The sequence below is a fragment of the Callospermophilus lateralis genome, chromosome 7 (assembly GCF_048772815.1).
Source record: "Callospermophilus lateralis isolate mCalLat2 chromosome 7, mCalLat2.hap1, whole genome shotgun sequence".
Lineage (NCBI taxonomy): Eukaryota > Metazoa > Chordata > Mammalia > Rodentia > Sciuridae > Callospermophilus > Callospermophilus lateralis.
In genome coordinates, this window is record NC_135311.1 from 143,345,067 (window position 1) to 143,368,066 (window position 23,000).

The 23,000-nt window shown below is 55.2% G+C and overlaps 2 protein-coding genes across 4 annotated transcripts; both read left to right on the forward strand.

Moving 5' to 3' along the window:
- The first annotated feature begins 3,250 nt into the window (after window positions 1-3,250).
- On the forward strand, window positions 3,251-4,711 carry Aurkaip1 (aurora kinase A interacting protein 1). 2 transcript variants are annotated; one of them, XM_077110021.1, is made up of 3 exons: window positions 3,251-3,794; window positions 4,050-4,465; window positions 4,595-4,711. In XM_077110021.1, the coding sequence occupies exons 1-3, from the start codon at window positions 3,743-3,745 to the stop codon at window positions 4,694-4,696; spliced, it is 570 nt and encodes a 189-aa protein (XP_076966136.1). In that variant the 5' UTR covers window positions 3,251-3,742; the 3' UTR covers window positions 4,697-4,711. The 2 variants fall into 2 exon arrangements, with proteins under 2 accessions (XP_076966136.1, XP_076966135.1); XM_077110020.1 differs by having other exon boundaries at window positions 3,252-3,794; window positions 4,050-4,495.
- Window positions 4,712-18,174: 13,463 nt separating this feature from the next.
- Mxra8 (matrix remodeling associated 8) lies at window positions 18,175-22,296 on the forward strand. Of its 2 annotated transcripts, XM_077109776.1 has the most exons (10): window positions 18,177-18,288; window positions 19,386-19,409; window positions 19,521-19,823; window positions 19,930-20,031; window positions 20,103-20,573; window positions 20,649-20,807; window positions 20,936-20,975; window positions 21,042-21,118; window positions 21,191-21,271; window positions 21,493-22,296. In XM_077109776.1, exons 1-10 carry the CDS (start codon window positions 18,240-18,242, stop codon window positions 21,516-21,518), a joined length of 1,332 nt encoding a protein of 443 aa, XP_076965891.1. In that variant the 5' UTR covers window positions 18,177-18,239; the 3' UTR covers window positions 21,519-22,296. The 2 variants fall into 2 exon arrangements, 1 of the variants encoding a protein (XP_076965891.1); XR_013155535.1 differs by lacking the exon at window positions 21,493-22,296 and having other exon boundaries at window positions 18,175-18,288; window positions 21,046-21,118; window positions 21,191-21,213.
- The last annotated feature ends 704 nt before the right edge of the window (window positions 22,297-23,000 follow it).

Genomic DNA, 23,000 nt, shown 5'->3' on the forward strand with positions numbered 1-23,000 from the left:
CATGAACCTGATACTCAAGCCTCATTCTGACCCTCCAGGGAGCATGTTGAGTGTTGCAGCTGTAAGAGATGGCCACAGCTTCCTCAGCTGCTGCCCAAGGCCCCCTTCTGGGCTCAGCAGCAAGGGCACAAGACATCATCCATTGGGACTCTCAGCAGCCCCAGTGCTGAGAGGAAGTGCTGGGGCTTGGAGTAAGATTGGGGTGCATTTTGCAAGCCTTACAACATGCTGGGATTGTGGAGATTCCCTGCCCCTCCCCAGGGCACACTGGCACCTGTTCATGGCCCTGGACCTTTTAGCAAGGCCAACACAGTGGTCCATCTTGTAACCAGCCAGGGATGTGTGAGCTCTGGCTACCTAGGATGGTTCATCCTGGTGGCCCTGCCTGGTGAGACTGTGGGGCCAACTTTTCCCTCATCCTCTGAGGAGTCCATGCAGCATGGGATAAAGAGACCACTGCTTCTGCTTTGCTTCTATTCATACCTGCCACTGAGCAACTGTGCTATACTGATACCGGTACAGAGTTAACTGAGGGATGCTGGTAAAGATCAACAGGTGACTCCCATGGCTGATTTTTAACTTGCCAACACAGTTTTTTTTTTTTTTTTTTAATTTATTTTTTTTAGTTTTTGGCAGACACAACATCTTTGTATGTGGTGCTGAGGATCGAACCCGGGCCGCATGCATACCGGGCGAGCGTGCTACCGCTTGAGCCACATCCCCAGCCCAACACAGTTTTATTCAATGAAGTAGCTACTCTACAGTGTTTCCATCCCTTTATAATACTCAAATGATCTTATGGTCATAGATAAAAGTATACAACTATGCCAGGTGTGGTGGCTTATGCCTGTAATTGCAGTGGCTTGGGAGGCTGAGACAGGAGGATTGCAAGTTCAAAGCCAGCCTCAGCAAAAGTGAGGTGCTAAGCAACTCAGTGAAACCTTCTCTCTAAATAAAATACAAAATAATACTGGGGATGTGGCTCAGTGGTTGAGTGCCCCTGAGTTCAAACTCTGTTACCAAAAAAAAAAAAAGAAAGAAAAGTACACAACTAGGAAGCAATATGCCCTGTATTTCCCTTTTGTTACAGTTTGTTGGATAATGCTATGTTAAAAGCAGGGTATAAAAGTGAAAATGAACAGCTAGCTATCGTGGTGGGATCTGGCATGAGCTGACTGCAGCACTCCACTGCAGGGCTGTGGTAAGGCAGCAGGCACTTTGCCTGGTTTAGGTTTCTGTAGCCCAGGACTTTAGGACTACTCAGCTCGGGCTACAGCGTAAGCCCCAGCCTGGCCTACCCTCAGCCACCGGCATTGATGCCTTTCTAGCCTCCAGGCCAGAACTACAAAATTTCTACATAAAGTTCTGAAGAAAACCTTTTCCTGAAGGCAAATGGGTATTTTGGGGAAAAGAAATGCATGCAGTAATTGAGACTAAAGAGTTCTATTGATTAAAAAGGAAAAAAAAACAACAACAACTAGAAGTTGGACCTGATGGCACGTGCCTGTAATCTCAGCTATAATGTAGGAATTGAGACAAGAGGATTCCACGTTTGAAGGAAGCCTGGGCAACTCTGAAACCTGACATGACACCACAGTGAAGATTGTGTTGGCAATTTAGTGTTGGCTGTAGGGACACCTGGCAATACAGCTCAGTGGTAGAATGCTTGCCTAGCCTGTGTGAGGCCCTGGGTTAGTCCCCAATGCCACACAATAAAAATTAGAAAACAGCACATACACACCAATCCTCTCATTTCCCATCTTTATGAAAAATTGATCTCCCTAGTCAGGTTCTAGCATCTCTAGCTTGGCAGGGGCTGTTCACATCCCTACAAGTGTTTGCCACTGTTGTGGGAAGCAGCCAGTCAGATCTGGCAAGGGCATTTGATGGGGTGGGGTGGGGGAGGCATTAGCATCACCTGTGACTGAGGATGTCCCAGCCCTGTATGTGCTGTATGGCCAAGGTGACCAAGCAGCTAGCTTCTCTGCTGCAGGTGAACCCCTTCCCTTTTGGCCTCGGGTCTGCTATGGTACAGGAACCCTCACAAGCTTGGCTGAAAGCTAGAGCCTGGCTGGTTCCTGAGATGGGGAAAGCGGGTGCTCTGGCCTCATCCAGCCTCCTCAAGACTCTCAGACTGGAGCTCTTGCACTCTCTCCCCCATTAGTCCCTGCCTCTCCGGAGGTACTCTTATCTACAGCCCAACTCCTCAGAAGTTTGGAGGCCAAGGTTGCCGACCCCCAGATTCTTTTTGTCCTTGCCCGGACTGTTATTAACATTGATGACCTGGTTTTCTGCATCTTCCTGGACCCGGGTTAGGTGAAAGAAGTCCACACCAAGGTGAGGACTGGAGTTGAGGGCACCAACCTGCCCTTTGTGACAAGACCAGTTACTAGGATATGCTGTGTGACTGAGGTGAGAGGTGGGTTCCCAAACGTGGTCAAAATCTTCCTGCTTGGGAGTCCTGGGCAACTCTAGGAGGCAGGAACCTGTGTTGCTTTGTAACCTCAGTTACAGAGCTGGACCTGGCGCCTGCAGTTTCTGTCCTCACTGGCCTATCTTCCCTGCCACTCGCTCCTTAGCCAGGATGGTGCCTGGGGAAGACCTGCTTGGCCTCTTCCTGCTATGAATCCCTAGACGTCCCTGCTGCAAGGCCAGCCTCAGCACCAGCCGCCTCTGCAGGTTCACTGCGGGGTCCATGCTAGCCAGCAGGCCTTTGTTGAGGCAGATGGAGTGGTGGCCTGGCAGCCCGTGCGCTGGAGCAACGTTAAGGTGTCAGCCAAAACCAATCCTGCAGAACTTGCTTTTGGCTTATGGTCTGATTTTTCCTTCGGAGCTTCCTTGCGGACGCATTAGTTGCACAAAAGAAAAGGAGTCTGTCAAGCCCTAGGGGCAGCGGGAGCTACCAGTTAAGAAAGGGCCCCGGTTCCCGTGTCCGGGCGGCGCCAGCTTCGACCGAGTTAACGCGTGTTCCACTAGTCCCGTCTCGCCCACAGCTGGCCCCCAACTCCGGAGGGAGCTCTGCCCGAACAAAAGCAGCCCTAGCCACTTCCGTCGCCCAGAGTGTGGCATTTCCGTCGCCGCAGCCTTGCGCCCGCCGCAGGAAACCGAGCCAGGGCGAGTCTGGAGGCGGCGCATGCTCTGTAGACACCCCGGCGTAGGGAGTGTAGTTTCCTTCCGCTGGGACGAGACGGAACTGGCGTATGCTCCAGAGCGGGCCCTCCGAACCGGAAGTCTTCGCCTACTGAGCCCCGTGGGGCCTGTGCCGCCGCGAATTCCGGTTCCGGGAGGTCGCCAGGGGCAACTGGGCGTTGGACCCTCCGGGGAGCCGGTTTGGCAATGGACCGGAAGTGCCGAGCGCGGCGGTGAAGTAGTCTGTTCGAGCCGCCGGGGTCATAACCTCTGAGGTCGCGAGGCTCCGGCGGGGCCGTGCTCCCAGGCCTGGGTCCTTCGGTTCGTTTGGACGTTGATCGCCCCGTGCTGTTGGCTTGGGTGCCCGCGGGAACTGAGGTTCGGGGAGGGAGGGCGGCTAGCCGGAGTGGCGGAGGCGGGATTCCATCCGGATTCTGGACGTCCGAGGGGCAAGCGGCTTGTGAAGGCGACTCCTCGTTGCGGGCCAGAGGGACCCAGAGTGCTGGGAAGCGGGATTTGCGCGGCCTGCCCTGTCCGCGGCTCGCGCTTGACCCCAGCAGCCGCCTGTGTTCCGGCTCCCCTGAGCACCTGGGGCCGCCGCCTCCCACAGACCATGTTCCTGCAGCGCCTGACTTTTCAGCTGGTCAGGTCTCTTCCCTGGGCAGGTAAGAGCCCTGAGGGTTGGGATACGTGCTGGGTTAGGAACGCGTTTGTCACAGCGGCCCAGCTCACCCTCAGCTGGAGGTAGGGATGTGGCCATAGGCTTCCTGTGAGAACATCACTGAGGTTTGGAACAGGAATAAGGTGCAGGTCATCCATTCTGGGCCTGGGGTGGACTTGCTGCCCAGGCCTGGGTGGTTGCAGTGCTCCTGTCTAGTGTCACCTCACCAATGGTAACTATGCTACATTGTTTCTTGCAGGTTGCAGTCGGCCGTGGCCTGTCTCAGGGGTGCTGGGCAGCCATGCCTGCCGGCCACCATACACCTTGCAGCCCACTGGCCAAAGTAGGGCTGTGTCTCTTCCTGGCAAGGGGTCCCAGTTGGAGCTTGAGGAATTGCTGGTCCCCAGGAAGATGGCCATCAGCCCTCTGGAGAGCTGGATGACTGCCCGCTACCTCTTGCCCAGACTGGATACTGGGGTTCTAGTATCCGCTGCTCCCATTCAGCACTACCAGTGTCCACCCAGTCAGGTGAAGGGGGAGGCTAGGCAGGAGCATGAGGGTATCTGGGATGCCCCTCACATGCAGTGCAAAAACGTGCTGAAGATCCGCCGGCGAAAAATGAACCACCACAAGTACCGCAAGCTGGTCAAGAGGACACGGTTCCTGCGGCGGAAGGTACGGGAAGGACGCCTAAAACAGAAGCAGGTGTGTCAGGGCACCTTCTTGGGCTTAGGGGGAGTGCGTGACTGATAGTGTGTCTCTTTGCCAAAAGTCAATTGGTGGTCACTTTCTTTACCCTTGCAGATCAAGTTCGAGAGAGACCTGAAGCGCATCTGGCTGAAAGCTGGCCTGAAGGAGGCCCCCGAGGGTTGGCAGACCCCCAAGATCTATGTGAAGAATAAATGAGACTGGGATCCTTTCTCTACTGTTCCTATTTGTCCTGGACATCTGCCTGTCATGGGGTTCTGGGCTGCCCTGGACTTTTCTGCCTGGCATGGGCTCTTTTCAGATGGGGGGCCACTGGCCTCTTTGTTGGAGAGTCTCAAGGCCCAAGGGGTCCAGTTATCTGTCCATGGCCCTCACTGTCTTGCCTGACCTTGCTGAATAAATGTCTGCCATAGGCAGCTGTGCACAGCCCAGGATTGGGGGACTCAGTGCACACACAGATGGCAAAGTGCTGAGGGACAGGTTGACAGGGGTGACTAGAATATATTTTGTGGATGGAGGTGTGGGTGGGGCTTGCTGAGGAGGCAGGAAAGGCCCTGGTTTTCCTAGACATGGGAATGGTACCCTGAAGGTTCCTAGGTCCTCTGAGCCCTTCTTCTTGGCTGAGATAGCCATGTCCAGCCATAGGGGCAGACACTGGCATGGCTGTCAGTCTTCCAGGTGCCTTTACCTAATTTCTCATCCTCTGACACTTCCCTGGGTTCTCAGTGGGAGTGGGGACTGATTAGGTGGAGGGTCTAGAGAGTGGTTTGGAAGGTTTAGGGTTGGGGGTGAGAATGGGATGCTATTCAAAGAGCTGGAGAAGCCCAGAGCCTTAGTTTGAGACAGGGGGCTCATGATTCCCAGTTCCTCGGGTAAAGGGAAAACATCACCCCCAAGAGTTGTCCCAGAGGGACCAACCCCTGCACTTATGCATCAAGCTGTGGAGAAGCTGGACTGCAGGCAGGGAGCCTGGTTAGCGCACCAGGAGTGTGTGGGGGCTCATCCGCCTTGCTCCCTGCCCTCTCATCTCTGAGTTAGATGCCAGGGATACAGACTTGTATATAGACTGCAGCCTCTGTCTGCTGCCCACTTCAGGGCCAGGACACCTCTCGTGAGGACTCTCAGGGCTTCCTGATTTTTGGTCACAGAAACATGTCTGGGAATCCAGGTGTGGTGATGCACACCTGTAATCCCAGCAACTTGGGAGGCTGAGGCAGGAAGATCACTCTGCCTCCTGGGCCTTCAGGGCAGAGGTTCTTAACTGAGCCCTGGGCCACATCTGGAGACACTCTGGGTGGTTACATTGGGGGCCGAGGCCAGGGATGCTGCCAAACCTGCAAGACAGGGTGCCCACCACAGAACCAGCCCCAACCTCAGCAATTTAGGCCCTAAGCAACTTAATGACACCTTGTCTCAGAATTTTTAACAAGGGCAGTGTGTAGGAATCTAGCTCAGTGGTGAAGTGCCCTGGGTTCAATCCCCAGTACCCTCCCCACCAAAAAACACTAACATTGGGGTTGGGATTTTGGCTCATCGGTAGAGCACTTGCCTCACATGTGTGAGGCACTGGGTTTGATCCTCAGCACCACATAAAAATAAATAAAGGTATTTGTCTATCTACAACTAAAATATATATATTTATATATATAAAAGTGGGGCGGCTGGGGTTGTGGCTCAGTGGTAGAGTGCTCGCCTAGCATGTGGAGGCCCTGGGTTTTATCTTCAGCACCACATAAAAATAAATTGATTAAAAAAAAATAGGTTTTGTGTCCAACTACAACAAAAAAATATTTAAAAGAAAAAATAAAACATTTTTGAGACCTGGGCTTAAGTCCCTGCAAATTGGGTCTCAGGAGAGGTGAGAGCTTCGAAGTGGAAGGGACATTGCACAGGTGACCCCACTTTGTCCTGGGAGCCAGATAGAGACAAGCAGGGTCATGTCCAGGTCCCTGTCTGTCAGTACAGCCTGTCAGGGGCTTTGTAAATAGGCTGACCACAGCTTGGCGGCCTATGCTGGTTGCCACAAGGGGGCAGCAGCCTGATCTCTGGCATTTCCTGGGACCAGGCTGAGGACCAGAACAGCAGGCAGGAAACGCCCCACAGGCCTTCCAGCAGGGTCACAGGCACCTTTCTGGATCTAGATTTCCCCTGCACTGAGTGGGGCTGGGGTCCTAGGACCAGGTTGTCAGCAGTGGAGCCTCCCCTGGGTGAAGCAGGGGAGTCCCTTTGGAGTTAGTCCTCCTGCCTGCTGCTGGTGCTCTTGGCCAGCGCCCAGGGCTGCCAAACAGCTGCTCCTGGTATTTCCTGCCAGCCCTACCACAGGAGCTGCCCTGCAGCTCACCCCACCCTTCCTTGCTGTGGGAGAAGTGTGGTGTAGAGTGGGCTGTCTGAAGCCTGAGCCTCTGGAGCCTGGTGGGGTAGCCTGTGGGAGTAGCACACCAGGTGGCCCCTCCATCCCAGGTCCTGGAGTATTGGCCAGAGGTGGCTCCAGGCCACTCTGCCTCCTGAGCCTTCAGGGCAGTGGTTCTTAAATGAGCCCTGGGCCACATCTGGAGACACTCGGTGGTTACATTGGGGGCTGAGGCCAGGGATGCTGCCAAACCTGCAAGACAGGGTGCCCACCACAGAACCAGCCTCAGACGTCAGCATTGCCAAGGGTGAGCTCCCACGTACCTCTAGTCCCCTCCTCCTCTCCACCCTGCCCCCTTGAGTGAGGCCTGGACTGCAGAGGTTTCTCTGCCTGTGGCTTGGAAGCCTTTTTATCCTGGCCACTGCCTCCACAGACAATTTGGGGATTTTATTTTTATCTCCACAGCTGCTCTCAGGCTTCAAAAGGTTGTTTTCTCTTCCCCTATTTGGCCTCAACCCTGCTTCCCAGCTCCTCCTTCCTTTTTGTCATCCCTGGCCAGAGGTGGGCTAGGTGCAGCAGGGTGGAGCCTGTCCAGCTGCCTGGTCTGGCCATCAACTGTCCTCATCCCCTCTCCTAGCAGCACTCGGGCCTTGAGTTCCAGCCAGGGCCAGGGCTGGTGAGGGTGGTGTCAGGCACATTCTGACGTGATATCTCTTGGACCCTGGGCTGGGAGCTGACGTCCACCTCAATAATGGGGCATCTGCATGAGCTCAGGCACGCACTGCCCCACCTGTGCCTGCATGGCCAGTGTCCAGTGAGTGTTCACTGAGCTGGGTCCCGAGACCTGCCGGACTGCAGTGTGATGGTTCCTTGTGCTCACGTGAGCCTGGCCCTCCAGCCAAGGCATCCCCACTCAGAGGTTCCTGTGCTGGGCCAGGCATGGATGTGTGGAGCAAGGCCTGCACCTCCAGCCAACCTCGCTCCCTGTGGTCTGGGGGAGGGCAATGGGTCCTTCCCATAAGGCTACTTCCCTAGGCTGGGCCAAGGCCCGCTGAGCTCCCTCAGAAAGGGTGCTGGAACCGGTGCCTAGGGCTGGAGATATGTGTTGAGTTTGAAACCCATCCAGTTGTTCCACTGGCAGGGGAGCAGCAGCCCGCAGCATGGGCTGCAGAGCCCCAACGTGGGGAGTCAGAGTTGGGGTGGGGGCAGAGGCTATGGCCTCACAGCTGTGTGGCCCACCCTGGCTGGCTTTGTTGCTTCTGTTTGATATGGTGCCACCAGGCTTGTGTGAGGACACCATCCAGTGGAGACGGCTGCTCAGGAACTCTTGGTGTGGCTATGTTGGTAATTTTTTTTTTCTTTTTTCTTTTCTTGGTACTGGAGATTGAGCCCAGGAGTGCTTAACTACTAAGCCACATCCCCATCCCTTTTTATCTAGAGACAGGGTCTCGCTGAATTGCTGAGAGGCTCGCTGAATTACGGAGGCTGGCTTTGAACTCACGATCCTCCTGCCCTAGCCTTCTAAGCTGCTGGGATCCTAGGCATGCACCATTACTTCTTACACTTTCAGGTCCCTCCTCAAACCCTCCTTCCTGCACTGTGGGGCTGCCAGGGACAGCCAGGGTGTTCTCTCAGCCTCTTCAAGGCGTCCCTGCTGTCCCCTTTCCTATATGGTCCTTTTCTCAGGGCTCATCCTGTGGCGGCTCATTGAGGAAGTGTGTCATGGACACATCAAGTAGAGTCCCTTCCGCCTCAGGTCTGCACTCAGTTCCTGCAGGAATCGTTTGTTTCTTAGCAGATCATAGGCAAGGACCCTACATACAGAGATTGAGTTGCTAAGATTCTGTTTGACTCAAAACTTGATTATTTTAATTAATTAATTATTATGGTGGTGCTAAAGATAGAACCCAGGGCCTAATCATTAGGCAAGTGCCTAACCGCTGGGTTACACTTCAGCCCTTTTTATTTTTTATTTTGAGACAGGGCCTAGTGAAATTGCTGAGGCTGACCTTGAAAATGTGATCCTTGGCTGGGTGCCATGGTAAATGACATGCCTCTAATCCCAGCAGCTCAGGAGGCTGAGGCAGGAGGATGCTGAGTTTAAAGCCAGCCTCAGCAATTTAGCAAGGTCCTAAGCAAATCAGGGACTCTATCTCTAAATAAAATACAAAAAAAGGGCTGGGGAGGTAGCTCAATGGTTAAGTGCCCCTGAGTTCAATCCCCAGTACCAAGAAAAAGAGAAAGAAAAAAATGTGATCCTCCTGTGTCAGCCTCCCAGATCTCTGGGATCACAGGTGTGCGCCACCTCACACCGCCAGGTAGTTCTTCTAATCAGTTCTTTTTGATTAAGAAGCCTTGATCAAATTAGTCTGCTTTTGTAATTTCTATGTGAAGAAACTGTGTGTCTTTCTCCTGACTTTGTCAAAATGTATAAAACTGTAACAGTATCACAGCTCCTGGAAGAATTAGCTTCTGTTTATGAAAGCTTAATGAATTTTGCTTTCTTCGATTTCCTAGTCTGTTCAAGAAGTCAGGCAAGATACCTTTTTTCCCCACAAGATATTTAAGGTTGTATTTCTTTTCTTTTCTTTTCTTTTTTTTTAAGAAAGAGTGAGAGAGAGTGAGAAAGAGGGAGAGAGAGAGAGAGAGAGAGAGAATTTTAATATTTATTTTTTAGTATTTGGCGGACACAACATCTTTGTCTGTATGTGGTGCTGAGGATCGAACCCGGGCCGCACGCATGCCAGGTGAGCGCGCTACCTCTTGAGCCACATCCCCAGCCCCAAGGTTGTATTTCTTTAATTATGGAAAATTAAAATATCTGACATCTTTTATGAAGGATCATCCTTGGGAGCCTCGGACAGTGCTGCAGACAGTTTGATATCACTGCCGGGGGCGCCCCCAGGGGTTGTCAGAAAGCACTTTCTCCTCAGATGGGCAGCAGCCCCTCCTTCATGTGCACTGGGAGGTGACGGGCGGCTCCCCTCCATCTGCCTCCCTGGAGTCTGGGCCTGTGACCTGTCAGACACTGTGGGACCTGCAGCGCCATCAGTGGGATGAAGCCAGGCCTACACTACTGCATGAGAGGAGGCCTCCAGGTAGGACACAGGACACAGGGACAGAGGGGGCCGGCAATGGAGAGAAGCTGTCTGGGATCTGCCAGTCCTGGGATCCGTCCCTGCCAACACCACAGGGAGCATGGACAAGCTGTCCCCACCAAGTCCTTGAGAAGTCCTGATGGGCAGAATCTCGAGCGGCAGCAGGTGGTTGGCCGCAGAGGCAGGTCTGGCCCTCCTGTCCCTTGTGTGTGGACTCAAGCTTGCTCAAGCTTGGTTGACTCACTCCCTCATGCAGATCAGCATGGACTTGAGGATGATAATTGCACACTTTGGGTTATAATCCAACACTATTTCATTACTCAAATACTTTGTGTATATGTGTGCGTTACTGGGGATTGAACCCAGGGTGTTCTGCCTCTGAGCCACATCCCCAGCCTCCCTGCACCCACCCCCTTTTCTAATATATATTTTTTTAATATTTATTTTTTAGTTTTCGGCAGACACAACAGCTTTCTTTGTATGTGGTGCTGAGGGTTGAACCCGGGCTGCACGCATGCCAGGTGAGCGCGCTACCACTTGAGCCACATCCCCAGCCCTCTAATAATTTTTTGAGACAGGGTCTTGCTGAATTGCCCAGCCTGCCCTGAAACTTTTGATCCTCCTGCCTCAGCCTCCCAAGTTGCTTGGATGACATCTAGCTCCTTGCATTTTAACAAGTGCTTGGTGTTTTGTTCTGGAACAAATGCCTATGTGTGAGGGCCACCCAGGCGTCCTGCAGAAGAGGGAAGTCCAGGGTTGTGCAGTGTGCAGCTTCCTGAGGACTCGCTGACAGAGTCTGGTCCTATGTGGTAGCAAAGCCAACTGGACCCCCAGCTTGGGTCGGAGGAAGGTGTGGTTACCAGTTAGGACAGAAGTGCCACCACCCTGTCTGGGATGTGCCTGGCTTGTCTTAAGACAATATGGAGGACCAGGCGCACCCTTCAGCTGGGGCCCAGGTGCTGGGCTCTGGATGCCATCCTAGCAGTTCTGTCTACGGCTTGCTGGGAAATAGGAAGACCTGTGAAGACACTCCCACCCAGGGCAGTGCAGTCTGACCAGTGGAGCCCATTGGTGACATGGCCCATCAGCTCTGCTGCTCTGAGATCTCTGCTCACACCTGCCCCAGTGTTGTCAGCCTCGAGGTGTGACCAAGGTCTGTCTTGTGGTGAAGTTCACAGGAAACATCTGAATAATTTCTAAAGATGCCAAAATCCACAAAAGATTACAGAAAGAGTGGGTCAATGTTTAAAGAGTGCTTGTTTTACAGTCAACTTGTAGAGTGATGTGAGTCAGATACATACAGGTTGTCTTGTCAATTTCTTTTTTGGAGGGGCGGTTTCTGGAGATTGAACCCATGGGTACTTTACCACTGAGCAATATCCACAGCCCTTTTTATTTTTTATTTTTTGAGAAGGGGTCTGAGTGGCTGAGGCTGGCTTTGAACTTGCTATCCTCCTGCCTCAAGCTCCAGAGTTGCTGGGACTAGATCTGGTGTCCACCATATCCAGCTGAGGTACATAGACTTTAATGTGGTTAAGACTAAAACCAAAGGTTTAGATTTGTTATCTGACATGAGCATTCAAACACAAACACATTCTAAGGAAGGCATGCTACTACTGTTCAACTAGGAGGGCACACGCAATAGAAAAGAAAGCCCATCCTGAAAGCTCAGGTTCTCCTTCTGAGCCCAGAGGTGCTTTCCTCCACCCTGACGCCCCCAGGCCCCCTCCAGCCACGGGTGACTCCCCCAGGAAGGGATGTTTCTCCCTGGTCTCCCCAGATCCTTCACTGCCGTGCTGGTTTTGAATATTGGCACATTAGAACCATGACAGCGGCCCTCCTTCCCTGCGTGAGGGTGACACTGACTGGCATGACTCCCCAGCAGTGCCTTCTGATTTTGCCTGCCAAAACTGGAACCCAATTTCCAATATGCAAAATGGCATGTCTCTACGTCTTGCCTGTCTGTGGGGGCCCCCATGCGACCCCAGCTATACCAAAACCGCCTGCCTGGCTGTGTAGGGTGAGGTGGTCTGCAGACATAACGGGAGGGTCCTGCCATCTGCTAACCACTACCCCACAACTTGGAGAGCTCCCCAGTTACGAAGCCCCTGCCACAGGGAATGAAATAGGAAGGGCTGCTCGGCCTTCCTGAACCGAGGCCCGGAGCCACACCCCATTGCCGGCCCCCTCTGTCCCTGTGTCCTGTGTCCTACCATGACCGCGTCGAGCAGCTAACTCCTCAGGCAGGCACGGACATGCTTGCTCAGGTGCTGAGGCCACCCACAACTCTCATGCTGGCTTTAGCTCTGTGTCTAAATGCTCCTGTGGTTTGGTGACAATCATAACAGACATGAGCACTTCTATGATCTCAGGGCTGGGTGGTAAAGCATGCGGCTCAGTGGTAAAGCATCCCTGGGTTCAATCCTCTGTATGAAAAAGCATAATAATAATTAATATATATATATTTTTATATTTATTTTTTAGTTTTCGACGGACACAACATCTTTATTTGTATGTGGTGCTGAGGATCGAACCCGGGCCGCACGCATGCCAGGCGAGCGCGCTACCGCTTGAGCCACATCCCCAGCCCCATAATTAATATTTTTTAAATATTTATTTTTCAGGTGTAGATGGACACAACACAATGCCTTTATTTTTATGTGGTGCTGAGGATCAAAGCCGGGTCCCACCCATGCTAGGTGAGTGCTAGGCAAGTGCTCTACTGCTAAGCCACAATCCCAGCCCAGCATAATAATTATTATTTTTTTTAAAAGAACGGGCCGCATGGGCTGGGGATGTGGCTCAAGCGGTAGCGTGCTTGCCTGGCATGCGTGCGGCCCGGATTCGATCCTCAGCACCACATACAGACAAAGATGTTGTGTCCGCCAAATACTAAAAAAAAAAAAAAATAAATATTAAAGTTCTCTGTCAAAAAAAAAAAAAAAGTACGGGCCACACGCATGCCAGGCAAGCGCACTACCGCTTGAGCCACATCCCCAGCCCCCAGCATAATTATTTTTAAAGTAACAAGAAAAACACAGCTCAAACAAAGCCAAACAAAATCAAATAAATAGAGCCATGAATGGTGGCACAAACTTGTAAACCCAGTGGCTTAGGGGCTGAGGCAGGAGGCTCGCAAGTTCAAAGCTAGCCTCAACAACTTAGGGAGGTCCTAAGCAGCTTAGCAAGAACTGGTTTCAAAATTTAAAAAAAAACGGGGGTGGGGGGAGTGGCTAGGGAGTGGCTTAGTGATTGAGCACCCCTGGGTTCATCCCTGGTACAAAAAAATAAACAAACAAACAAGGGCTGGGTTGTGGCTCAGTGGTAGTGTGCTCACCTAGCATGTGCGAGGCCCTGGGTTTGATCCTCAGCACCACATTGAATAAATAAATAAAATAAAAGTATAAAAAATCAAAAATAAATAAATAGACAAAAACCGATACCAACAACCAGACCCAGAGCACACCTACAGTCCCACCCCCCGGGGGGACTGAGGCCAGAGGACTGTGGCTGGGCCCCCGCTGGGCTCTCTAGAGCTGCCTAGCCCCAGCTTCGGGAAGGAAAGGCTGGCCTTCCTGACCACTGGGCCCCTCTGCCGGGAGCCAGGCCCACGTTGCAGACCAAGCCGGGTGGGCCGGGAGCTTTCCCCTCCTGGGACGGGGGCTTTGGCCTTCATGACCCCACCCCGCTCGCTCTCCAGGGGCGGGGTTGGTGCTCTCCCACAGCCAGGGCCTGTCTCTCTGCTGGGCTGTCCCTGAGGGCTGGTGGTCCTCTTCCAGGCCACCCAGGCCACTGAAAAGTCTGTTCCTGGCAGCTGTGGGGTTGAGGTCCAGTCTGCCCTCTGTGGATGCCGGCCACTCCTCGGGCTCCTGCTGCTCTCAAGCCAGAGTGAACAGCTCCAAGCCCATGAGGCTGTGTTGGCTGCCAGGACAGGGACACTCTCCTTAGTCAGATCACGTCCCCACTGAGCAGCTGAGATGTGATCTCTCTAACCCACGTTCACAGGGAGGGGCTGGATGGACACAGGCCCCAGGGGCCAGGAATCTGGGGCACCTTCTTAGTTCTGCCCAATGTGGACTGGTGGAGCCCTTTTACCTCTGTGTCCACATACTCCCTGACAGGTTCAGACCAACCAGCTCCGGTTCCCTTCCTGTGCAGCCCAGCCCAGGCCTCCTTTGCTGCCCTGCCTTACAGGAGACCACCTCCTCAAGCCCCCTGTTCAGCCCTTGGAGCCCGTCCTTGGCCAGTCCAGCAAAAGCAAGTGTCTGCCTTGTTTGATACTTGCTTGTTTGGTACTTGCTCAGTGCACAGAATGATCAGCAGGGCCAGGCACAGTTGTGCACACCTGTAATCCCAATGACTAGAGAGGCTGAGGCAGGAAGATCACAAGTTCAAAGCCAGTTTCAGCAACTTAATGAGCCCTTAAGCAACTCAGTGAGACCCTGTTCAAAATAAAAATACAGGGGCTGTGATTGTGGCTCAGTGGTAGAGTGCTTGCTTCCCACCTGTAAGGCATTAGGTTCAACCCTCAGCACCACACAAAAAATTAAAATAAAGGTATTGTATTCATTTATGACTAAAAATGTGTGTATATATATGTGTATGTGTGTGTGTATGTATGTGTGTGTATATATATATATTTGTGTGTGTGTGCATATATATATATATATATATATATATATATATATATATATATATATATATGTATTTTTTTGGTACCAGGGATTGAACTCAAGGGCACTCAACCACTGAGCCACATCCCCAATCCTTTTTAGTATTTTATTTAGAGACAGGGTCTCACTGAGTTCCTTAGGGCTTTGCTGTTGCCAAGGCTGCCTTTGAACTCGTAACCCTCCTGCCTCAGCCTTCCGAGTCATTGGGATTACAGGCATGTGCCACTGCACCCAGCTAAAAAGATTTTTTAAAAATATGGGGGGGATTGTGGCTCAGTGGCAGAGTGCTTGCCTTGCACATGTGGGGCACTGGGTTTGATCCTCAGCACCATATAAAAACAAATAAACAAAATAAAGTTATTTTTAAAAATAAATAAGTAATAAAAAATGGCTGGGGAGCTGGGTGTGGTGGTGCAATCTATAATCCTAGTGACTTAGGAGGCTGAGGTAGGAGGATCACAAGTCCAAAGCCAGCCTCAGCAATTTAGTGAGGCCCTGAGTAACTCAGTGAGACCCTGTCTCTAAATAAAATATAAAAAATGGCTAGGGATGTGGCTCAGTGGTTAAGTGCCCCTGGGTTGAATCCTAGGTACCAAAAAACAGAAACAAACAAAACCAAACCTCAGAATGATCTGAAGAAACCAGCGTGAGGTTGCCAGCAGGGCAGGCCTGAGCGTTCTGCGGTGCTGGATGGTGCCTGGTGCAGGCCTGGCATGCAGTTGATGCCTAGTAAGTGCTTGCTGAATAAAGAACCCATGTGCAGCTTTTTAAAAGAAGCTGCCTTTTTTTGGTTGTTCACATATTTATTGATTTTGCAGTGCTGGGGATGGAACCCAGGACCTCGAGCAGGCTGGACACGCACTTTACCACAGAGCCACAATCAGCCCAGCGTGGACCCTGTGGAGGAGCAGCAGTGTGCAGGAGGCCCCTCTGTCTGTGTGCCTCTGGTCTCACTGTCCCTGTGGACCCACTGAGGCAGAGTGTATGTGAGTGCATATGTGAGTGTGTGTGAGTGTGACTGTGTGTGGGGTCATGGTGTGGGGTGACTGTGTGAGCGTGTGAGTGAGTACCGCGGGCTACTCAGGAGGCTGGGGCAGGAGGATGGCAACCTGGACAACCTAGTGAGACCCCGTCAGCAAAGGAAGTCAAAGAGCTGGAGATGTGGCCCAGTGGTAGAGAGCCTCGGTGGTTCCCATTCCCAGTACCAAAACCACTCCAAACCTGAGAGTGAGTGTGAGAGCGTGTGCACAGCTGTGTGCACAGTCGGGTCTGGCTGTCTCTGTGCCTGTGGCTTTTCTTCCCCATGTGCTGATGAGCCTGCTGCTTGGAATGTCCGAGTCACCAGCAACAGGAGCCAACACCGGATCCTGGATCCTGGCTGGAGCCAGTGGGCTGGCAATCCCCTTGTCTGGCCACGCCCCTAGAAGAGGTGCTGGGCCCAGGCCCTGGTCCCGCTGGAGGCCTGGCCAGAGCACAGTGAGGTCAGTGGTTTTGTTTTGTCCTGGCCTGCCCTCTTCCTGCAGGGATGAAGACACTAGTGGGGAGTGGGCTGTGAGTCCACAGCATGGGAGGCGGCCAGGGGCTTGCGGGGGCTCCACAGCCCGGCCCAGGAAGGAGCAGGAGGGTCCCAGGCCCTCATCTGTGGGGGGGAGCAGGCGCTGGTCCGCTGCCCAGGCAGCCTACCCCCCCATTTCCTGTTAGGGATGGGAGGGAGCAGTGGGCCTGACTGCCCCCTTGACTCGCTGGCCTGAACCTCTCAAAGGACAGGGTGGCTCATGACCTGCTCTGGGTGGTTGGCGTCTGCACTTTTTTTAGGGCCTCCCAAATTTCAGCAGGACTTGAGGCCAGAGGACCCACAGGGAGGGAGAAGGCCCTGCGGCTACTTAGGGTGACCTGGTCTGAGCAGAGGAGTAGACCCAGTGCCTCTAGGCTCCTTTTAACTCCCCCCAGACTACCATTGTAGCCAGGGTCCCTCCCAGGCCCCAGAGGCCAGCCATCTACCTGTGGCCTGGACCTTGTCTTTCTGTGGGATCAGAGAATGTGAGTGAGGGACAGCCTGGGACAGGTGGGATGGGAGAAACCGCTGCTCCCAGGGTGTGTGGCGGAGATGTCCACAGGGGTCTCAGCACTAATGGAAACCAGTCAGACAAACAGAGGGGAGGCCAGGCTGGAGGGCGGCCGGGCGGGGCTTGTTTTTCCAGAATGAAGGCCGGGAGGAGCCTGGGGTCGAGTTCCCACATGGATTCTGGGGTGGGAAATGGGCCCCACCCAGCCCAGAGAAGCCAGGACCCTCAGGTCCTGAGGCTGGTCCTGGTGGCCCTCTGTCCCCTCTTGTCCCCTCCCGTGCAGCAGCCCCAGGGGTAGAAGCCCTGTCTGAAGACTTGAGAACCAAGGCAGGGTTCAGAATCCTGCCCCAGGGCTTGGGGCCTGTGAGGATTCCATCCAAATGGGCTGCGGACTGCATGGAGGGTTCTGTGGTTGTTTAAATCTTCTTTTTCTTTTTGCCTTTTTTTTTTTTTTTTTTTAATTTTTGTTGTTGGTTGTTCAAAACATTACATAGTTCTTGATATGTCATATTTCACACTTTGATTCAAGTGGGATTTGAACTCCCATTTTTACCCCGTATACAGATTGCAGAATCACATCAGTTGCACATCCATTGATTTACATATTGCCATACTAGTGTCTGTTGTATTCTGCTGCCTTTCCTATCCTCTACTATCCCCCCTCCCCCCCTTCTCTCTCTACCCCCTCTACTGTAATTCATTTCTCCCCCTTATATTTTTCTTTTTGTCTTGAGGTTTGCTTAACGAGCAGAAGTGGGTTTGGTGCACAGTGCCTGCTCTGTTATTTTACATCTGTTTATGTGACTTTGTAAGTTTTCCCAGAGCTTCAAATTTGTGCCTTTCCTTCAGTGGTGAGTGGTTGGGGGTCCTACGCCCTGCCTCCCCTGGGTGGGGGTCTTCCAGGGGCACATAACCTGGGTCTGACTTCAGGGTCACGAGGCTCTGTCCAGGTCGACCACCTCTCTGGCCTCAGTGCCAGGGGCACTACCCTGCCTCCCTGGTTGGCTCCTCTGGGTCCTAAAGAGGACTGTGCTGCAGTGCCCATAATGCTGTTCCCAGAGAGCCCACCAGGGTCCTTGGAAGGGTGCCAAGGTCCTCCTCAGCTAAGAGGCAGAGGCAAAGGGCCATCTGGCACAGGGGCCAGTAGGTGGGAGGCAGCTCTTGTGGGGGATGCCAGAAGTTGGGGGGCACAGGAGCCCCCACCAGGAAGTCCCAGATGTCACTGATACCCACATGGCCTCAGGGGTCCTACCTTAGGCTCTGTTACCCCCACAAGGACTGGGCTACTACCCCTCCCTATGCTGGCCAGTGAGTATCCAGCCAGGGCTCCACTCCACCCTGCAGGGCAGGTTGGCTGCAAGGCAGCCCCTCCCCACCAGGCCAGCCAAGGATGGGGAGGCCAAGGGGCTGGAGCAGCGGGAGTGGGCGGGGCACAGACCGCAGGCCCAGGGCTCCGTGATGTCACGGCGGGGGCTAGGCGGGGGGAGGTGGTCGGCTGTTTTTCTGGAGAGTCAGGCTGGAGGGAGACAGAGCCAGAGGGGCTGGGCTGGCGCCATGGAGCTGCCGTCCGGCGCCCTGCTGTGGAAACTCCTGCTCCTGGAGAGTGAGTAGGGAGGCTGGGGCTGGGGTGCAGCGCCCAGGACTCTGGGCTAACTCACGCTGGGGCAGAGCTGCCTGTCTGAGCTTGGGCTGGGAGGGGTGAGGCCTTCCTGCAGGGAAGGGGCTAGGGTTGGGGGCCTCACAAAGACCCTCCACCTGAGGGCCTGAGGATTCAGACAGACCTCCGACAGTCCTGCCTGTGGGTCGTGGGGATGCTGGAGCCCAGAAGGGCAGGAGGCTGTGGCCAAGGTGCCTCCACAGGTCCTCCCAAACCTGACTCACCGTGGGGCTCCAGGCCCAGCCCCTCAGGTCTGCACTTCCACGGAGAAGCAGAGTGGGTCTGAAGGGGTGCCTGAGAACTGTGGGCTTGCAGGGTCTGTTCCAGCTCCCGCCAGGGCCCCTGGCCCGCCCTGGCTGGCCTGCTGACCCTGCACATTCCTCTCTGAAACTCTGGGCACTCGGCCACTTCTCTGCAGTGGGAACTTGGTCCTGTGGGGTGGTAGATGGGGGAGCCTTCCCTATGTCCACTCCTCTGGCTTCAGGCTCCTGACCTTGGAGAAGGCTGTCAGGGCCCCATTGAGCCTGGTAGTAGGCAGCGACCCCTGTGGTCTCAGGTCTCAGAATCCTTGAGGGCTCAAGCGGTGTGGCCCTTCCACATGAGGATGTGAGCAGGCCTCAGGCTGAGGAGTTTGGATGGACTCCATACAGTGATGTAGTAATGGCCACCTAAGAATGGCCCCAATGACAAGCCCACACCCCAGAGCCAGCCATCAAAGGGTCGAATCCTGGCTTACATCTCAACCCCTGGGGGAGCACAGCTTCCTCACTCCCCAAGGGTAGAAGCTGCCCCCAAACCCAGGCAGGGTGGCAGTGAGGGAAGAGGGTCTGTGTGAGGGGACTGCCCATGTCCAGCTGCAGGAGCCCCACCCTGTGTCCCCACTTCTCCAGCTTTACCCCCACCACAGTTCAGTGGGCATCATGGAAACAGCCTTGTCCAGGACTTCAGGAAGGGCCCAGAAACCAGGTGGCCACAGGCTGGGGGGTGACTGGTACCAAGGCTGAGGGCACCCCTCCCCAGCTTTACTCTTCCTCTCCTTCCAGGCTTTGCTGTCCTCCTGTCCTCAGGTGAGTGACCACTCTACCCCTACCATGGGCCCAGTCCTCTTTGCATTTTTCCAGCCCCACTCCTACTAGTCCTCTGGGGCCCGAGCCTGCTGACTCTCCTTTCCCCTCCAGGGCCCTCAGGGTCTCCAACAGCTGGCAGCTCGGTGGTATCTGAGTCGGCAGTGAGCTGGGCAGCGGGTACCCAGGCCGTGTTGCGCTGCCAGAGCCCCCGCATGGTGTGGACCCAAGACCGGCTGCACGACCGCCAGCGTGTGGTCCACTGGGACCTCAGCGGCGGACCTGCAGGCCCGGCGCGCCGACTTGTGGATATGTACTCTGCTGGGGAGCAGCGCGTATACGAGCCGCGCGACCGGGGCCGCCTCCTGCTGTCGCCCTCTGCTTTCCATGACGGCAACTTCTCACTGCTTATCCGCGGTAAGGAGATGGAACCCCGCGGGGTGCCGGGGAATGCGGGCTGCTGGGGCGCGAGCGTGGCCGGGAAAACTCACGTGGCGGTTCTCTCCCTGCGGGCCGTGAGCAGCGGTGGAGGAGGGCGACGAGGGGCTGTACACCTGCAACCTGCACCACCACTACTGCCACCTCTACGAGAGCCTGGCCGTGCGCCTCGAGGTCACCGACGACCGTGAGTGTGCCCTGCGCGCGCCCCCCCGCCCCTCCCGCCGCCTGACGCCGACCGTCCCCTCCCCTCCGCAGCCCAAGCCGCACGCGCGTACTGGGACGGCGAGAAGGAGGTGCTGGCGGCGGTGCGCGGCGCGCCCGCGCTGCTGACCTGCGTGAACCGCGCGCACCTGTGGACCGACCGGCACCTGGAGGAGGCACAGCAGGTGGCGCACTGGGACCGGCAGCCGCCAGGGGTGCCGCACGACCGAGCCGACCGCCTGCTGGACCTGTACGCGTCCGGAGAGCGCCGAGCCTACGGGCCGCCCTTCCTGCGCGACCGCGTGTCGGTGGGCGCCGACGCCTTCGCCCGCGGGGACTTCTCGCTGAGCATCGACCCCCTGGAACCGGCTGACGAGGGTACCTACTCCTGCCACCTGCACCACCACTACTGCGGCCTGCACGAGCGCCGGGTCTTCCACCTGAGGGTCACTGAGCCCGCCGCGGAGCCGCCTCCGCGGGCCTCGCCCGGCAACGGCTCGGGCCACGGCAGTGTCCCTGGCCCAGGTGAGGGCGCCCCCCGGGGGGGCGGCAGTTTTCCTCCCCTGGTGCCTGTGCCTGACGCCTCCCTCTGGCCCGCAGACCCCACGCTGGCGCGAGGCCGCAGCGTCATCAACGTCATCGTCCCCGAGGGCCGGGCCCACTTCTTCCAGCAACTGGGCTACGTGCTGGCCACGCTCCTGCTCTTCATCCTCCTGCTCATCACTGTGGTCCTGGCCACACGCCAGCGCCGCCGCGGAGGTGAGGCAGGAGCATTGCAGACCCAGGGGCTCAGGGACGCTGCGACCACGCGGATGGCGAGCCCGAGTGCGGGGGGCTTCCCGGGGACGGGCCAGGCTGCCCCCAACACGGTCTCCCTCCATCGGCAGGCTATGAGTACTCGGACAGGAAGCTGGCCACGGCCCCAGGGTGAGTGCCGCCTCCCACCCCGCCCCGGCCCAGGCCGGACACACCTCTAACCTGCTGCCTCTCCAGGAAGGATGTAAATTTGGCGGAGTTTGCTGCGGCCAAAGAGGACCGGGCTCCTTACAGGAGTGAAGACATTCAGCTAGGTAGGCCGGACACAAAGGCCCGGGCTGGGGAGGGCGCCCCTGGGAGGACCTCACCCTGCTCCCCCCATACAGATTACAAGAACAACATCCTGAAGGAGAGGGCTGAGCTGGCCCACAGCCCCCTGCCTGCCAAGAGCATTGACCTGGACAAAGGTGAGCATGGGGAGGGAGGTTTCTGCCACCCCTCTGCTGACCCAGGCAAACCCCCAGCCTACTCATTCCCAGGATCCCAAATATGGGCTCCAGCAAGCCCCGTGGGTAGAAGACCCTCACCATCTCTGCTCAGGAGTCTGAGAAGTTCTGTAGAATGTCTGCTCTTAGTTTCCCACGGAATGGGGCAGAGAGTTGACACCAGCTTTTCTGTTGGCTTCCAGAGTTCAGGAAAGAGTACTGCAAATAAAGGGAGCCCGGGCTCCTGGCTGGCCAGCAGCTCTGCCCTGGAGGATGTCCCCTGACCTTGCCATGCTCACCGGGCTCCTTCCCAGCGGCTGGCCCGCTTGCTTTCCTGGAACTTGGTCCAGACTGGCCAGAGTGGCTGCCCTCACTCCCTCTTCCAGGAATAACCCTCATTCTCCTAGGGACTCTGCCACAGTGGCCACCACACTTTGGCCACCTTTGTCCACTGGTGGCCCTGTCCCCACTTCTGCCACAGCCAAGATCCTCTATGTTCACCAAGCCTCCAGGCCCTCCTGGCTTCTCCCTGCTAGGGGCAGGAAGATGTCCAGAGAAGCTCAGTCAGAACCTGGTGGCTTGGGAAGCTGGGAGGCTGGCACATCCCCTTTTCTCAGGGGAGCTCGGTGCCACTGTGAGCCCCCAAGGGCCTGTCTGAACTGCACTGCCCAGCATCCCTTCTGGGTGCTGCCTGGTCTGTGCTTGGACTGAGGACTCCAGGCCCTCTGTGCTGCTTTGGGCCAATGGGGCTACCCCTTGGCTCTGCCTCTGCTTTTGACCCTTTATCCGGCTTTCTCTCCCTTTTTTCCAAGGCCCACTTGACAGTCACTGGGCTCCTTACGACCTTGACCAGTGCCCCTCCCCGGGCTGGAGTCTGGGGCTGTGCCACAATTGGCTTTTGTTTTGACTGAGGACAGAGTTGGGGGTGACGACAATTCTGTGTGCTGCCACATTTGGTCTTGTTGGGGGTTTTGCCACATCACAATAAAGGCCACATTTGACTTTTAGACTTGGTCCAGGTATGTCTACAAAAGTGTCCATCGGTTCCCCCAGGAACCCCTAAACAAGTGTTCTTACTCTCCTTGAAGTGCCACAGTTATGTCCATCCCTGCCAGTGGAAGGTCTGGGTCCTCTTAGGAGCAAGTGTCCTGGAAAGGGGACATTGGACCCAGTTCTGCTGCTTACTCCTGACAGTGAAGGGGTCTCAGTTCTTCTGTTTATTTGGACAGTGGGGAGGGAAGCACATGAGGACAGAGGGGACCACGTTCGTCCAGTCCTCTGAGGAGCAGACCTGGAGTGGATAGGACAGCTTCACCAGGATGCAGGTCTGACACTGGATGGAGTGCAGGAGATGGGCAAAAGAGCAGGGCTGCAGGGCCTGGCCAACAGGAGCTTACACTGGCCCCCTGCTCAGCTTCTGGTTAGGGGCTGACAGTGTGTTCTTGGCACAAACATGGGGTATAGGTGAGGGGAGAAAGTATGCACAGACCTGAATTGCCACCACGGCCCCTCCTCTAGTGCCCTCAGAATAGTGGGGGAAGAGCTGGGCACAGTGGCACATGCCTATAATCCCAGTAGGTCAGGAGGCTGAGGCAGGAAGATCGCAAGTTCAAAACCAGCCTCAGCAACTTAGCAAGGCCCTAGGCAATTTAGGGAGACCTTGTCTAAAAACACAATGAAAAAGGGCTGTGGGATTTGTTTCACTGATTAA

What these genes read in the sequence shown, in the direction of transcription:
- Aurkaip1 (XM_077110020.1), top strand. Translation starts at nt 3,743, where the DNA reads ATGTTCCTGCAGCGCCTGACTTTTCAGCTGGTCAGGTCTCTTCCCTGG. An exon ending in CAGGTCTCTTCCCTGGGCAG is followed by an intron (nt 3,795 to 4,049) that starts GTAAGAGCCCTG and finishes TGTTTCTTGCAG; the next exon opens with GTTGCAGTCGGCCGTGGCCT. An exon ending in GACGCCTAAAACAGAAGCAG is followed by an intron (nt 4,496 to 4,594) that starts GTGTGTCAGGGC and finishes TTACCCTTGCAG; the next exon opens with ATCAAGTTCGAGAGAGACCT.
- Mxra8 (XM_077109776.1), top strand. Translation starts at nt 18,240, where the DNA reads ATGGAGCTGCCGTCCGGCGCCCTGCTGTGGAAACTCCTGCTCCTGGAG. An exon ending in CTTCTCACTGCTTATCCGCG is followed by an intron (nt 19,824 to 19,929) that starts GTAAGGAGATGG and finishes GGCCGTGAGCAG; the next exon opens with CGGTGGAGGAGGGCGACGAG. An exon ending in ACGCCAGCGCCGCCGCGGAG is followed by an intron (nt 20,808 to 20,935) that starts GTGAGGCAGGAG and finishes CTCCATCGGCAG; the next exon opens with GCTATGAGTACTCGGACAGG.